Source organism: Ascaphus truei, chromosome 9, assembly GCF_040206685.1.
Source record: "Ascaphus truei isolate aAscTru1 chromosome 9, aAscTru1.hap1, whole genome shotgun sequence".
Taxonomy (NCBI): domain Eukaryota; kingdom Metazoa; phylum Chordata; class Amphibia; order Anura; family Ascaphidae; genus Ascaphus; species Ascaphus truei.
This window is the reverse complement of record NC_134491.1, coordinates 42,718,397-42,734,823: the sequence shown is the minus strand read 5'-3', so window position 1 is coordinate 42,734,823 and position 16,427 is coordinate 42,718,397. Positions and strand designations below refer to the sequence as shown.

Genomic DNA, 16,427 nt, shown 5'->3' with positions numbered 1-16,427 from the left:
TTATCTTTTGTCTCTTTGTGATATATATATATACTTAGTCGCAACTAGGCTACAGAAGATGTGCCCGCATCATTGTGTTCCTGTGGATGTTCTCCAGCTCTAAAGTCTCATCCACGCGGAAGAAAGTTTTCAAATTAATCAGGAATGTCACGGGTGTTTCTCTTGTTCCAGTTTCTTGTTCCTGCGATATTCCCAAAGACAGAATAAACCCCACCCCCTCTCCCTCCCTCTCCCCTCTCCCCCCTCTCCCCCCATCCCCCCTCTCTATATCTTCACAGCAGCCTGGAAAATCCAAGTCCTCCATCCTTGTCTCAGATCCGTGTAAATCTAGGGGAGGTAATGACAATGGAAAAACTGGCAAGTCCTAAACACAAAATGTATACATATTTCAGAGGTTTGGGAGCCATGGCTGCGTGAGGCCCATCCAGCTCCACACACCTCAGTTAGGGCGGCCAGGTGGCTTCTTCTCCAAAAATACTGGACACAATGGTGAAACATGCTTTACACCCCCCCCTCCCCTCTTCACGGCTCCTGACACCTCCTCCTGATTGGCTGCTGCAGGGTAATGCAGCCAATCCGGATGGAGGAAGCTGCCCAGCCCCCTAGCATCGGCCCTGCTCTCTCCCTGCTCAGGGAAATCCCGTGCCCCCCCAAAGCCGGCCAGGTCACTATGTCCAGCGAGGTAAAACTGGACACATACATGTCTAATTTATTACTGGACAAAGCATCCAAATACAGGACAGTCCTGTTCAATACTGAACACCTGGCAACCCCACGAGGGGACCCCATCTGAAAATGTCAGAAAGCACGTCTCTAAACCAGAACTCCTGATCATTCCCTCTCCTGTCTCAGGGGATTGGGAAACAGAACAGAAGATGGGAGGTTTGTGATATTTAGCCGCCTCTGGGAAGTGAGCCGCCTCTGGGACGTTAGCAGCCTCTGGGACGTTAGGGACGTTAGCCGCCTCTGAGACGTTAGGGACGTTAGCCGCCTCTGAGACGTTAGGGACGTTAGCCGCCTCTGGGACGTTAGCAGCCTCTGGGACGTTAGGGACGTCAGCCGCCTCTGAGACGTTAGGGACGTTAGCCGCCTCTGGGACGTTAGCAGCCTCTGGGACGTTAGGGACGTTAGCCGCCTCTGGGACGTTAGCAGCCTCTGGGACGTTAGGGACGTCAGCCGCCTCTGGGACGTTAGCAGCCTCTGGGACGTTAGGGACGTCAGCCGCCTCTGAGACGTTAGGGACGTTAGCCGCCTCTGGGACGTTAGCAGCCTCTGGGACGTTAGGGACGTTAGCCGCCTCTGAGACGTTAGGGACGTTAGCCGCCTCTGAGACGTTAGGGACGTTAGCCGCCTCTGAGACGTTAGGGACGTTAGCCGCCTCTGCAACGTTAGCAGCCTCTGGGACGTTAGGGACGTTAGCCGCCTCTGAGACGTTAGGAACGTTAGCCGCCTCTGCGACGTTAGCAGCCTCTGGGACGTTAGGGACGTTAGCCGCCTCTGAGACGTTAGGGACGTTAGCTGCCTCTGGGACGTTAGCCGCCTCTGGGACGTTAGCCGCCTCTGGGACGTTAGCCGCCTCTGGGACGTTAGGGATGTTAGCCGCCTCTGAGACGTTAGGGACGTTAGCCGCCTCTGGGACGTTAGGGACGTTAGCCGTCTCTGGGACGTTAGCCGTCTCTGGGACGTTAGCCGTCTCTGGGACGTTAGCCGCCTCTGGGACGTGAGCCGCCTCTGAGACGTTAGCCGCCTCTGAGACGTGAGCCGCCTCTGGGACGTTAGCAGCCGGTGCGTGATTGCCAAGAGTCTATTGTCAGTTCCCGGATGGCACTGAAACTTTGCAATAATGAGCCGGTTATACCAGGAGTGGGCAACTCCAGTCCGCAAGGGTCACCAACAGGTCAGGTTTTCAGGATGTACCTGCTTCAGCACAGGTGGCTTCATCCGAGCCACTGATGGAGCCATCTGTGCTGAAGCAGGGATATCCTGAAAACCTGGCCCTTGAGGACTGCAGTTGCCCACCCCTGGGTTATATTAACATGCTGCCCATCACAAGTGTTAGAGAAATGACTGCTACAGCGTAATGGATCATTTTACCCCCTCTGTGCCAGAGCGGCCTGCAAGAAACGCCTTTTTATTGATCGTGAAAAATAGATACACAGCCTCCTAACAAAATGCAATCCACAGGAAAAATGAACCTGGCCTGTGGACTCCAGGAATACCCCCCCCCCCCCTGCTCGGGGGTAAATACCCCAGTGCTGGGGATTGCAGGTACATTAGGAGTGACCGACAGATCAGTTATTAGTTATTTTACAGTCATGAGCCGGCTTGGTGTGGATATAATTGGACGCTGCTCACCGATACCGCTTCCGGTGTTACCAGTATTTCTGTTACACTAAACACCCAGAGAATAACAATGACGAGTTTGGGCCGGGCTGGCTCTGCCCAACACCCGCTTTTTCTAGATATCAGGTTGTACATACCACGTAGGGGACCGGGCAGAAATATACTGTAACCAGTCGGACTGGAAATGGATGCTCCAGCACTTCTCAGCCCAGCACCAGTGGAAGCTCTTCTTATATACTCTAAGGCTGCGTCCATAGACACTTCTCCCGTGCGCAGGCGCGCAGAGGCTGAGGGAGAGCGGGTGCTTTCCCTGGCCATGGTACGCGCGCTGTCCGTGGGCGTTTATAGGGGCGAGCCAGTGACGTCATGGAGCTGGGAGCCAGTGACGTCATGGAGCTGGTTCGCCCTCATTGAGCAAACTGCTCACGTGACCGCCCCGCCAAGAAATCAGTTTTAACTGATTTCTTGCGCAACGCGCGCCCCTCCCACTTCCACACGCGCCCACACGCTGTATAGACGCGATCACTGCCTTTAGGCAGTCTGATCGCTCAGCGTGCGGACGCGTCCGCGCGGTCGTCCATACTATGGACGCAGCCTTCGGGGTCTCAACCTCAGTCCTCAAGGGCCACCAACAGTCCAGGTTTTATAGATATTCCTGCTTCAGCACAGGTGGCTCAATCAGTGGCTCAGTTTTTGACTGAGCCACCTGTGCTGAAGCAGGGATATCCATAAAACCTGGCCTGTTGTTGGACCTTGAGGACGGAGTTTGAAACCCCTACTCTTACTGGTAGTCAGGGTAACGGCATATAGAAGACAGGTGAATACCACGGTCTGGGTACTAGAATTTCAGATGTGTAGTGTTTAAAGGTTCGTAGTCTCTGTGCCATCAGATAGCAGTGGTACTGTTTGTTAGCACAAGAGAATACGTTAGGAATACTGTACTTTCTTTTCCCACAGCAATGTGTGAGATACCGTAACCCTAAAATAGCTGTCCCCCTTCCAGTTCAGCAAAGAATTCCACACACTCTTCAATTAGCAAACTGTTGCTGAGCATGTGTCATTACCGCTTTAATTAAAGGCGCAGCGCTGCTTACTTTGCATCGGTAACCATATTCCTGAGTATGTGGCACTGCTGCTTTAAGCGGGCCACCACGCCTATTCCAGGAGTACTACAATGTAGGGTCTCTCTGCTTGTATTTCAAATGTTGGGTTCAATTACTTGGCAATCTCCAAATACTTTCTCCCTGATAAGTTTTCCCCCAAAATATCTACGATATTAGCATCTCCGTGTCGTCACCGAAATCCTTCAGTGCAGGGTACTGGTTGCGCCTGACCTCACAACTGCTTGGAATTTGTGAAAAGTCTCCGGTACAAGAATGTGTACAAGCAGATCCCTCCCAGCAGATTCATTTTTGCTTTGCAAATTGCACACGCAGTACACATGATCACCCAGCACATTATCAGTATAAATTGCACACGCAGTACACACGATCACACGCAGTACACATGATCACCCAGCACATTCAGTACAAATTGCACACGCCGTACACATGATCAGTACAAGTTGCACACGCAGTACACACGATCACACGCAGTACACATGATCACCCAACACATTATCAGTACAAATTGCACACGCAGTACACACGATCACACGCAGTACACATGATCACCCAACACATTATCAGTACAAATTGCACACGCAGGACACATGATCACCCAGCACATTATCAGTACAAATTGCACACGCCGTACACATGATCAGTACAAGTTGCACACGGAGTACACATGATCACATTCAGTACACATGATCACCCAACACATTATCAGTACATATTGCACATGCAGTACACATGATCACTCTGCACATTATCAGTACAAGTTGCACACGCCGTACACATGATCACACGCCGTACACATGATCAGTACAAGTTGCACACGCCGTGCACATGATCAGTACAAGTTGCACACGCCGTACACATGAACCGACACGCCGTACACATGAACCCACACACCGTACACATGATCACCGGTTACAATTCTAAAGAGCTAATTTGTTCCATAAATTGGAAGTTCCGTAACCCTGGAATTCTCGCCCTTCTGCGCAGAACGATCGCCATTCCTTTAACCCAGGGGGGGGGGGGGGACTCCAGTCCTCAAGGGCACCAACAGGTCAGGTTTTCAGGATCTTCCTGCTTCATTACAGGTGGCCACTGATTGAGCCACCTGTGCTGAAGCCTGACCTGTTGGTGACCCTTGCGAACTGGCGTTGCCACCCCTGCTTTAACCCTTGTCCTGCCAGAGACGGCTGCAGCGTTTACAGTGCAATGTGTTCTCTGGAGAGTTCTCACCCACCTCAGTGACTTCTGGAGGCTTACGTTATTTTAACGTTATTTATAAATAATAAAAATACAAGAGAATTCTCTCAGTAAACATCACATATTACAGAGCATTTCTTTTTTTATGTTTCTTTGCAGCAATTATTGAGTTTCCAGATGATTTGTTCGACATTAAAGAGCGCCAGCAAGGAGCGATCCTGCTTCACATATTCTGTGTAAGTATTAATTACTGCAAATTAGGGCTCCGGCAGTGAATGAGTTAAACAGCAAAAATCAGTAACATACATTACAACCATAATGTAGAAATATATGTACCGGGGGGGGGGGGGGGGGGGTGGCTGCTGAGCCCTCTCCCCCCTACTTCCAGCCCCTATGGCTTGAAGCAGCAATACCACTTTCCCCTTTTTTTATTTGTATATGCAAAGCGTGTGACAATGTATAATTCCACATTTTTACAATTTATATTCAATTCACAACAAATTCAATTCACAACAAATTATTTATTCGCCTATATTGCACTACTTAACTCTTCACTAGACGCCTCATTTTTCTTTTCTTGATCTAATACTACAGAACTGATTTATTTAAACTAAAATATAGAATTTGTCACGTTTTGCTGCTTTAATATTTTCTATGGAGTTCTCTGTGTAAGGAAATATAGTCACAGTATTAATTACAGCATTAATCACAGTATTAATCACAGCATTAATTCTCCCACTGAATTCCCTGACAAGAGAATGAGAGCAATCATAGGGGCATATGCGGGACACTGCCACGTTCCTGGCACTGCCACGTTCTAGACACTGCCACGTTCCGGTAGCTTCCTCTGTTGAGCGTGAAAGGGGATGTCGGCAAATTAACAAATGTGAGGCATTTAGGAAGAGATTGTGAATAGAAAGGTGTCTTTTGCAGCATTCTGCGGCGTAACCCTGGAAGATTGTTCCTCACGCTTCCTCCGCCTGGCGCGGATTAAATTAGCACCCCGGAGGTGATCGTCACTTTGCTCAGCACAGTGTTATATTAGTATCAGAGATTGTATCTGCAAATGATGCTGTTACTTCCCACAGACCTGAGGTAGCCTCTTTGCTCGGATGATTTATGTTAGATGCAACAAGATCAATATCAGGTTCAGTACATTTGCTGCTGTCTCTCTTTGACGTGAAATCATTTTTTTCAGTGCTTTATTAAGCAAATTGCATCATCTTCAGACATATCCCCAGAGACCTTAGACAGTCATTGTGTTAGCCGTGTTTCCTATATCTGGTGTTTCACCTCTGCTCTCCGGGAGAAATATCGATTTGGATACTGTCCTCATTCTCTGCTTAGCCCTCCCCCCCTGCTCAATCTTTAAGAATTGATGTGTGTGTTTCTAGCGAGATATTGATAGCAGAAGAATGGGAATAATGGGGATATCCTGTGTTATTGTTATTCCTGAAACCTTAATCCTACAGAATGCTAACCCATTAAGTTCGTTTCTTCTCATTACAGGCGCTGTACATGTTCTATGCCTTGGCTATTCTTTGCGATGACTTCTTTGTCCCATCTTTAGAGAAAATCTGTGAGGTACATGGCGGTTATACTGTTACTGTATGTTCTGTGATTCACCGGCGGTTATACTGTTACTGTATGTTCTGTGATTCACCGGGAGTTATACTGTTACTGTATGTTCTGTGATTCACCAGGAGTTATACTGTTACTGTATGTTCCGTGATTCACCGGGAGTTATACTGTTACTGTATGTTCCGTGATTCATCGGGAGTTATACTGTTACTGTATGTTCTGTGATTCACCGGCGGTTATACTGTTACTGTATGTTCTGTGATTCACCGGGAGTTATACTGTTACTGTATGTTCCGTGATTCACCGGGAGTTATACTGTTACTGTATGTTCCGTGATTCACCGGGAGTTATACTGTTACTGTATGTTCTGTGATTCACCGGGAGTTATACTGTTACTGTATGTTCTGTGATTCACCGGGAGTTATACTGTTACTGTATGTTCTGTGATTCACCGGGAGTTATACTGTTACTGTATGTTCTGTGATTCACCGGGAGTTATACTGTTACTGTATGTTCCGTGATTCACCGGGAGTTATACTGTTACTGTATATTCCGTGATTCACCGGGAGTTATACTGTTACTGTATGTTCCGTGATTCACCGGGAGTTATACTGTTACTGTATGTTCCGTGATTCACCGGGAGTTATACTGTTACTGGATGTTCCGTGATTCACCGGGAGTTATACTGTTACTGTATATTCCGTGATTCACCAGGAGTTATACTGTTACTGTATGTTCCGTGATTCACCGGGAGCTATACTGTTACTGTATGTTCTGTGATTCCCCGGGAGTTATACTGTTACTGTATGTTCCGTGATTCACCGGGAGTTATACTGTTACTGTATGTTCCGTGATTCACCGGGAGCTATACTGTTACTGTATGTTCTGTGATTCCCCGGGAGTTATACTGTTACTGTATGTTCTGTGATTCACCGGGAGTTATACTGTTACTGTATGTTCCGTGATTCACCGGGAGTTATACTGTTACTGTATGTTCCGTGATTCACCGGGAGTTATACTATTACTGTATATTCCGTGATTCACCGGGAGTTATACTGTTACTGTATGTTCCGTGATTCACCGGGAGTTATACTGTTACTGTATGTTCCGTGATTCACCGGGAGTTATACTGTTACTGTATGTTCCGTGATTCACCGGGAGTTATACTGTTACTGTATGTTCCGTGATTCACCGGGAGTTATACTGTTACTGTATGTTCCGTGATTCACCGGGAGAGGTTTTCATGGTTCCTCTGTGTATTCATCAGACCACACTATCTTTTTGTAATCGTTGGGTTCATTGATCGATGCCATTCTGATAGGAATGTCCTTTATTGCAGGAGAATGTAGTCTGTTAATCAGGGGGAGACTAATAGTACCCCGGTCCCAGTAGGTGGGTGCTATACAAGTAACCGGGGCCTTCACATAAAGACTTGCTAAGTACAAAAGTATCAGTACTCTATTACTGTGTATTTTCATACACGGCTCGGATCCAGTTTGCTAAACTGTAACGCCTTTACTCCCCTTCATATGAATGATAACTAACGCCTGCGCCATTTATTTACTTAAACTAACGCCTGGCGCCATTTTGTGGCCCAAGGGAAGCTGAATAGGTTTATTTATTTGCTTATAAATTAATCTTTTTCTGCCAAAGGGGCCCAACAAACTTGATGGAATATGCGATGCATCCTTCTGTTAGCAGAGGCCAGTCAATGGATAATACTTTTATGGGTTATGAGTTATGACTGTTGCTCTGATTCCAACGCTGCAGTGATCATGGCTATGCTGTAACACAGTTCCATCACGCCTCTCACATATTCTTTACTTTAATACTTCAGTAAAATGGAAAAATCCTGCAAGACGTGAAAGGAAATGACAGAAAAATATTTTAGAAGCAAGACTAGGTCTTTAAGCACCAGAGGGCATTAGATTAAACAATAAACTATATAAGAGCCAGAAGTCTGGAAGCTAAAAACATCTGCTACAAAAAGCTTCACGTTTCTTTCTCTATACAGTCTGGGCTCAAAGAACTTGTTCTGTTCAAAGAAGGAATATTACAAATACATTTAAATGTACAGTAGGTGTTTAGTGTATGTAGCAGTGAAGGCGTAAAAGCCCCTCCAAATTCTTCACTTTTTTTAGAATCTTACCTAAACTGAAGTAACCCCCACAGCTGATCTGTTGTCCCCCAAACTCTGGGGACCCCTGACTCCTGAGATTTGTAGGGGTTTTTTTCTGTGCCGGTTTTGACACACCAAAAAATGACTGAATGACTGTGGGGTAACAGAAATTTGCAAGGACTGTTATGGAACAAGAGCCACATTTCTGACTCACCCCCCTCTCTCCTTTGCAGTTTCTGCCTGTCAGATTTTATTCCCAGCTGCATGGAGTCTGCAGACACATACTGTGCCTGCGTGGCTTGCAACAATGTTGCACTCCTTGCCTGCGAGCATGACATCAGTGAGCTGCTACAGCAGTCTCTGAGATCCTCACCAGAATGGGCTAGTCTGCCCCCCCTCCTGTTTGTTCAGACATGGTCTGCCCCTAGACTTTTCCTTTGCCCACACCGCACCTCACTTCCTTTTCAACCCTGGAGACAGTGAGTAAAGAACCTTTCTCTGTTTATAACCCTTGGTGAGGCCATCTCTTTTTACCGGTTCCTAACTAATAATCACCAATACACACCATCCACAAGCATCTGTACCCTGCTACCTTTTCCCAATAAAGTGGAGGAAATATTACAGGGCTTGGAGTGATTTAAAAGGGAACTGTGTTAATGCTATCGGGAGCCATTCATACCAACGTGCCCTGGCTTCAGAATAGTAAAAAGAGGACCGTGTGCCTTGGGAAATACACACAGAGGAGCTGCTACCCACAGCCTTTATGCTAAAGATACAAGCGAGCAGCTTACGTAGCAAATATATAAACAGCAGTCTCTCACCACATTGCACAAGCACGTTGCTACACAGAGCCACAAGCCTCTACACAGCAAACTACCACAGCTTTATGCAAAGACAGTGAGCAGCCTTACTTTGCTAATACTGCACAAAGGAATCACACAGCAGCTACTACTCAAAGACTTTATGCTATACAGAATAGTCTCTGCTCCCCAGGACAAGCAGCAGCTTCACTCTGCCAGACAGGGCAGCAAGCTTTATACAGCAAACTGCACACAGCCTTGCAACTAACAGTGCTTCTCTCACAATACCTAATTGCCTTTTTCTCTGTCTGAGTCCACCCGCTGCTCAGCCCCACAGTGAGGAGCCAACGGACATCTGTAAGTACAGCTACCCCAACGCTGCACGCAGCAGGACACCGCTCGGCATCATCTGAGACAGACGCCCATCGCTGACAGGTAAAAGACCGCACGCCACACGCACTGGCAAAGGCCTACACACACCTACAGCATGGCAGAACTCAGAGCCTCACCAGACATCACGCAGGAAAGCGATCTCTCAGACACAGAGACCGCTGCGCATCTGCAACAGGCGCAGGCAGGCGCAAGGCCTAAACGGACAGTCACACTGACACAAAAGGCCCGCGAAAAATATGAGAGCGACATTGAAGCACACCGCGAAAGGTTAGAGAAGGCCTGGGAGGACACTGGTCGTGAAATATGTAACGTTGCAAGCACTAGTGATCAGGAGAAACAAATTAGGCAAGCTATAGCCCAATTGAGGTCAAGTCACAAACGTTACCAAATGCTGTCACAAACGTATCTCGCCTACCTAAAAAGAATTAACACAGAGGAAAGCCTCAGCGAACGCGACCAGCAGGAGGCAACTGACCTGGAGCGTGACGGCTTCGTGCAGACCACTATTACTGAGGCCGAAGACCAGAGAAAAGACCTTTTGCTGGAAACTGCATCGCAGCGCTCAAGCATATCCAGACACTCATCAAGGTCAGCAAGATCAGTGCAATCTAACGCGTCCAGCGCAAGCACAAACGCTACCAAGGCTCGAGCCGCCGCAGAGGCCGCACGTGCCAGGGCCGAATATAGTCGCAGAGAGGCAGCAGTAAGGGCAGAAAAAGCGCGCATAGAAGAGGAGGAGCAGAATGCCACTGCTACCGCTGCCGCTGCAAATGCCGCCGCTGCTGCTACCGCCAATGCCGCCACTGCGCGTAGGAAAGCCGAATTTGATGCGGAACTAGAGGCGCTTAATCAAGAGAAGGAAGCCGCCGCCGCCATAGCCCAAGCCGAAGTCCTAGAAGCAGCTGCGAGACAGGACGGCGGGGAGCTACCGTACAGACGGATAGCTTCAGAGGATCCAGCCCAACGCACTGAAGACTACGTAAGGAGCCTCTTCAGCGTAAACACCAGCGCACCATCTCAACACGGATGGAGCGACTCCACAGATACCGAAGACTCGCTAGGACCACGAGGAGAAGATGCTGCTCCGTCAATGGCACACGCTGCCTGGGATAGCCACAGCCGCAACAGTGATCCACACGCCAGAGCGCACACGGATGCACCACAACAGGCTCGTAATCCAGGTACACCCACGCGGGAGAAAACAGCCCCTCACACTGGCCAGCAGCCATCACGCGTCCACGCCAAGGAAGAGGCGACCGCACAGACCGTCCCAGCAACTACCTCAGAACGGGGCAAACGCGCCGACGTCTCAGGTCTGACAGACATAGCCAAGTACATGATCCGGCGCGACTTGGTGCACGCAGGACTCATCAGCTTCGACGACCGCCCTGAGAACTACCGGACGTGGAAGTTCACGTTCAAAGACGCAATCGACAGCTTGGACTTCTCAGCAAGGGAAGAGCTCAACCTGTTAGTTAAGTTCTTGGGGAACGTATCCAGGGAGCAAGCGCAGAGACTTCGGACGGCAAACGCACATCAACCCCAAGTAGGTCTGGACCTAGTGTGGGAAAGGCTAGAAGAGACCTATGGCAGCCCTGAAGCAGTCGAGGATTCACTCTTCAAAAGAATCGAGAGCTTCCCCAAGATCACGAGTAAAGACTACTCGAAGTTACGAGATCTTGGAGACCTGCTGCAAGAACTGGAGTTCGCAAGGAAAGACCATTCCTTAATAGGTCTCAACGCCCTAGATTCAGCTCGTGGAGTGAGACCCATCCTGGAGAAGCTACCCTTCAACCTCCAAGAAAGGTGGCTTTCACAAGGTTCCAAATACAAAAGGGAGAAGCAGGTTGTCTTCCCCCCATTCTCATTCTTCGTGAGCTTCATCTGCGAAGCGGCAAAGACAAGAAACGACCCCAGCTTCGTCTTAGGGGCGCAAACCACATCCAGCGCCAGCCACCCGAGGAACGAAAGGTCAACAGCAAGGTGCAAGGACTCCAGAACACCAATCTCGGTCCACAGGACGGACGTGCCCCCTACGACCCACGCGAGTCCCAGCCAGACGGCCGACAGGGACAAAAAACCAAGGGACCTTAACAAAGAATGTCCTATCCACAAAAAGCCGCATCCACTTAACAAGTGCTTCGGATTCAGGATGAAACCCATAGAGGAGCGAAAGAACCTACTCAGGGAATGGGGAGCCTGTTTCAAATGTTGTGCTTCCACAACTCATTTATTCAAGGACTGCAAAGAAGCTATGAAATGCACAGAGTGTGATAGCGACAGGCACATAGCCGCTCTACACCCGGAAGCTATGAAGCCCAAAGCAAGCAAAGCCCCTAACCCTCCGACAAAGCAGGGCGGGGAGGAAGAAGTGGGAGACACCCCCCCCCCGACGTCAGTAGCATCCAAATGCACAGAAGTATGCGGAGAAGGAAACGACGGTAGATCTTGCTCTAAAATATGTCTGGTAGCAGTGCACCCAGAGGGACAACCCCAAAGAGCCAAACGGATGTATGCAATCATCGACGACCAGAGCAACCGATCGCTGGTCAGGTCAGAATTCTTCGATATGTTCAACATACAAGACAGTACTTCTCCTTACACTCTCAGAACGTGCGCAGGGCGAATGGAGACTACAGGGAGAAGAGTGAATGGCTACACCATATGCTCAATAGACGGCAAAGTGAGCATGCCCCTTCCCACACTCATCGAGTGCAATCACATGGCGGAAGATAGGACTGAGATCCCCACGCCAGACGTGGCGCGACACCATCCCCATCTAAAAACCATTGCCGATCATATCCCACCACTAGACGAAGATGCCCAGATCCTGCTGCTACTTGGCAGAGACATCATGAGAGCACACAAGATCCGCGAACAGCGAAATGGGGACCACAACGGCCCAAGCGCCCAAAGGCTCGATCTAGGATGGGTGGTAGTTGGAGAAGTATGCATAGACAGGATACGAGGACCCGACAACGTAGGCGCCCTACAGACGAACTTGTTGGAAAACGGTCGTATATCCCACTTCAAACCTTGTCCGAACCACTTTCAGGTCCACGAGAAGCTCGAGACCAAAAGGAACTACGGAGACGCGCCTGTGGCAAGAAAATACCCCAATGACCTAGGGAGTACAGTGTTCCAGACAACAAAGGACGACGACAAACAGGCGCCATCAATGGAAGACAAAGAATTCTTGAGGTTAATGGATAAGGAGCTCTTCAAGGACGAATTGGGCAGTTGGGTGGCCCACTACCTTTCCGTTCGCCAAGAAGACGCCTCCCAAACAACAGAGACCATGCTATGTCTAGGCTCGCTTCGCTCCGCCGCAACCTACAAAGGAAAACGGAGACCAAGGAACACTTTGTGGCCTTCATGCAAAAAATCTTCCACAGTGGCCATGCAGAGTTGGCGCCCCCACTGAAAGAAGGCGAAGAATGCTGGTACCTCCCGTCATTTGGCGTCTACCACCCCCAGAAACCTGGCCAAATCCGAGTGGTATTCGACTCCAGCGCTCAGCATCAGGGAGTCTCCCTAAACGATGTTCTCCTCACCGGGCCGGATCTGACGAACAGTCTTCTGGGAGTGCTGATCCGTTTCCGCAAGGAACCTATCGCCGTAACCGCAGACATTCAACAGATGTTCCACTGCTTCCTTGTGCGAGAAGACAACCGTAACTACCTAAGATTCCTGTGGTACCAAGATGACGACGTAGAAAAAGAAATCACGGAGTACCGCATGAAAGTACATGTCTTCGGGAACAGCCCATCACCTGCAGTGGCAGCCTACGGCCTCAGAAGAACAGCCCAAGACGGAGAAGCAGAGTTCGGGAAAGACGCCAGGAGCTTCGTCGAAAGAGACTTCTATGTGGACGACGGATTAAAATCAGTTCCCACCGAAGAAGAAGCCGTAGATCTACTCAAGAGGACACAAAAGATGTTAGCGAAGGCCAACCTAAGGTTGCACAAAATAGCTTCCAACAGTGCCACAGTGATGAAGGCGTTTCACGCAGATGATCAAGCACCAGATCTCAAGAATTTGGATCTGGGGACCGACACGCCTCCCATACAGCGGAGCCTGGGGATAAGCTGGAATCTTAAAACAGACACCTTTACGTTCCAGGTAGCCATCGAAGAAAAACCCTTCACACGTCGCGGAGTCCTGTCCACCGTTAACAGTCTCTACGACCCGCTAGGATTCGTGGCTCCTGTCACTATACAAGGGAAGTCCCTCCTCAGAGAAATGTCCTTCGAAAAACAGGAATGGGACACCCCACTACCTCCAGAAAAACGGAAAGAGTGGGAAACGTGGAAACACTCCCTGAAGGCCCTCGAGCAACTTCAAATCCCACGCCCCTATTCACCTATATCTCTCACCGCCGCACACAGCAAAGAACTTTGCGTGTTCTCAGATGCCTCCACCAAAGCTATAGCAGCGGTGGCCTACCTAAAAACCACGGACGTGGATGGAAGTTGCCACATCAGGTTCATCCTTGGCAAAGCTAAGCTGGCGCCACAACCTGACCATACTATACCCAGACTCGAGCTGTGTGGTGCAGTGCTAGCAGTAGAACTGGCAGAGCTTATCGAGAATGAGATGGACAGCAAACCAGATGCCGTCAAACTCTACACAGATAGCAAGGTGGTACTGGGATACATCTACAATAAGAAAAGGAGATTCTACGTATACGTAGCTAACCGTGTAGAAAGAATCAGGAAGTCAACCCAACCAGAACAATGGCGCCACGTGCCCACAGAGCAAAATCCCGCAGATCACGCCACCAGATCAGTACCCGCATCTCAACTGCAGAATACGTCGTGGCTCACAGGACCAATGTTTCTTGCGCAGCCTGCGGAAACGCTACCAACCCCAGTTGACGATTTTGAACTCGTGGATCCCGAAAAGGATACGGAGATAAGGCCCCTACAAGTATCCGTGGTACTCACCAATGTATCGCACAAAAACGCATTCGGATCACATCGATTCCAACGCTTCTCAAAGTGGACGGCCCTTCTGCGAACAGTAGCCCATCTCGGGCATATAGCCTCCTCCTTCCGCCAGACACCAGACGGTAAAACTACCGGTTGCCACGGCTGGCACATCTGCAAAGAGCTGCGCACCGTAGAGGAAATTACAAAGGCTAAGGAAACTGTTCTCAGTCATGTTCAAAGGGAAACATATGCGGAAGAGATCAATTGCATTCGCGGAAAGAAGAGTGTTAACAAAAACAGTCCACTTTGGAAGTTGAATCCCTTCATCGACAACGACGGCCTCATGAGAGTAGGAGGCCGCCTCAATAAGTCCCAACTGAGCAGGGAGGAAAGCAACCCTCTTATCATCCCTGGCCGGCATCACATCGCCACTTTGTTGGTGCGCCACTACCACGAACAAGTCATGCATCAGGGACGACACTTCACCGAAGGCGCCATTAGGGCGGCGGGCATTTGGGTCGTTGGCATGAAAAGGTGCGTGGCCAGTAAACTCCACAAATGTGTTAGGTGCCGAATGCTGAGAGGCAAAAGCCAAGACCAAAGGATGGCGGATCTACCTGTCGACAGACTTAATACAGAACCCCCCTTTACCTATGTAGGACTTGATGTATTTGGGCCCTGGATGGTCATCTCGCGTAGAACTAGGGGCGGACTAGCAAACAGCAAACGATGGGCGGTACTCTTCACCTGCATGAGTAAGCGAGCGATACACATCGAGGTTATAGAATCTATGGATGCTTCAAGCTTCATAAATGCCCTCAGAAGGTTCTTTGCAGTCAGAGGACCAGTTAAACAAATACGCTCCGATTGTGGTACCAATTTCGTTGGAGCATGTAAGGAATTACAAATAGACAATAAAGACAATAGTATCAAAAGATACTTGCGCGACCAACAGTGCCGTGGACTTTTAAGAGACATTGTGGTGCGTCAAGCTAACCAAGAGCTGTGCACCCACCTGGCTTCCCTTACTGGAAGGCCTGGCCAAAGGACTTTGATGCCAGTGGTACCAGCCGGTATCACATTGCTATGGAAATATGGACCTTTGCAGTATATTGTTATGTTGTATGTATTGTACATATGTTCCACATAGCTTGCCATATAGTGGTATCTACAGATACCAGACGGGGAGTGTTATGGAACAAGAGCCACATTTCTGACTCACCCCCCTCTCTCCTTTGCAGTTTCTGCCTGTCAGATTTTATTCCCAGCTGCATGGAGTCTGCAGACACATACTGTGCCTGCGTGGCTTGCAACAATGTTGCACTCCTTGCCTGCGAGCATGACATCAGTGAGCTGCTACAGCAGTCTCTGAGATCCTCACCAGAATGGGCTAGTCTGCCCCCCCTCCTGTTTGTTCAGACATGGTCTGCCCCTAGACTTTTCCTTTGCCCACACCGCACCTCACTTCCTTTTCAACCCTGGAGACAGTGAGTAAAGAACCTTTCTCTGTTTATAACCCTTGGTGAGGCCATCTCTTTTTACCGGTTCCTAACTAATAATCACCAATACACACCATCCACAAGCATCTGTACCCTGCTACCTTTTCCCAATAAAGTGGAGGAAATATTACAGGGCTTGGAGTGATTTAAAAGGGAACTGTGTTAATGCTATCGGGAGCCATTCATACCAACGTGCCCTGGCTTCAGAATAAGGACGCTGCAACTTTCTATTGGCTGCCGAAGCAGGTCTTGTCCCAGGTACCCATCAGTGTGGGACTGGGCATCTAGGTAGGCCCCTGAGGGAACCTATGTGTAAGGTCCCCCATTGAACCCCTCACCACAGCGGTTGTCAGGGAGGGGGAGGAGGGCGTTTGTTGAGCAGAAAGAGGGATTTGTACTTTTAAACAGGGAGGGGAGGCCCAGAGGCCAACCCAGGACGTTGG

The 16,427-nt window shown here is 49.2% G+C and overlaps 1 protein-coding gene across 2 annotated transcripts in view; it reads left to right on the top strand.

Annotated features, from left to right (window-relative positions):
* The window catches only part of SLC24A4 (solute carrier family 24 member 4), a 100,594-nt gene that overhangs the window by 30,668 nt on the left and 53,499 nt on the right, over window positions 1-16,427 (top strand). For both annotated transcript variants that reach the window (XM_075614520.1, XM_075614519.1), the window contains exons 3-4: window positions 4,821-4,897; window positions 6,171-6,245. In XM_075614520.1, coding sequence (XP_075470635.1) covers window positions 4,821-4,897; window positions 6,171-6,245 — 152 coding nt within the window. The remainder of the gene's footprint in view (window positions 1-4,820; window positions 4,898-6,170; window positions 6,246-16,427) is intronic.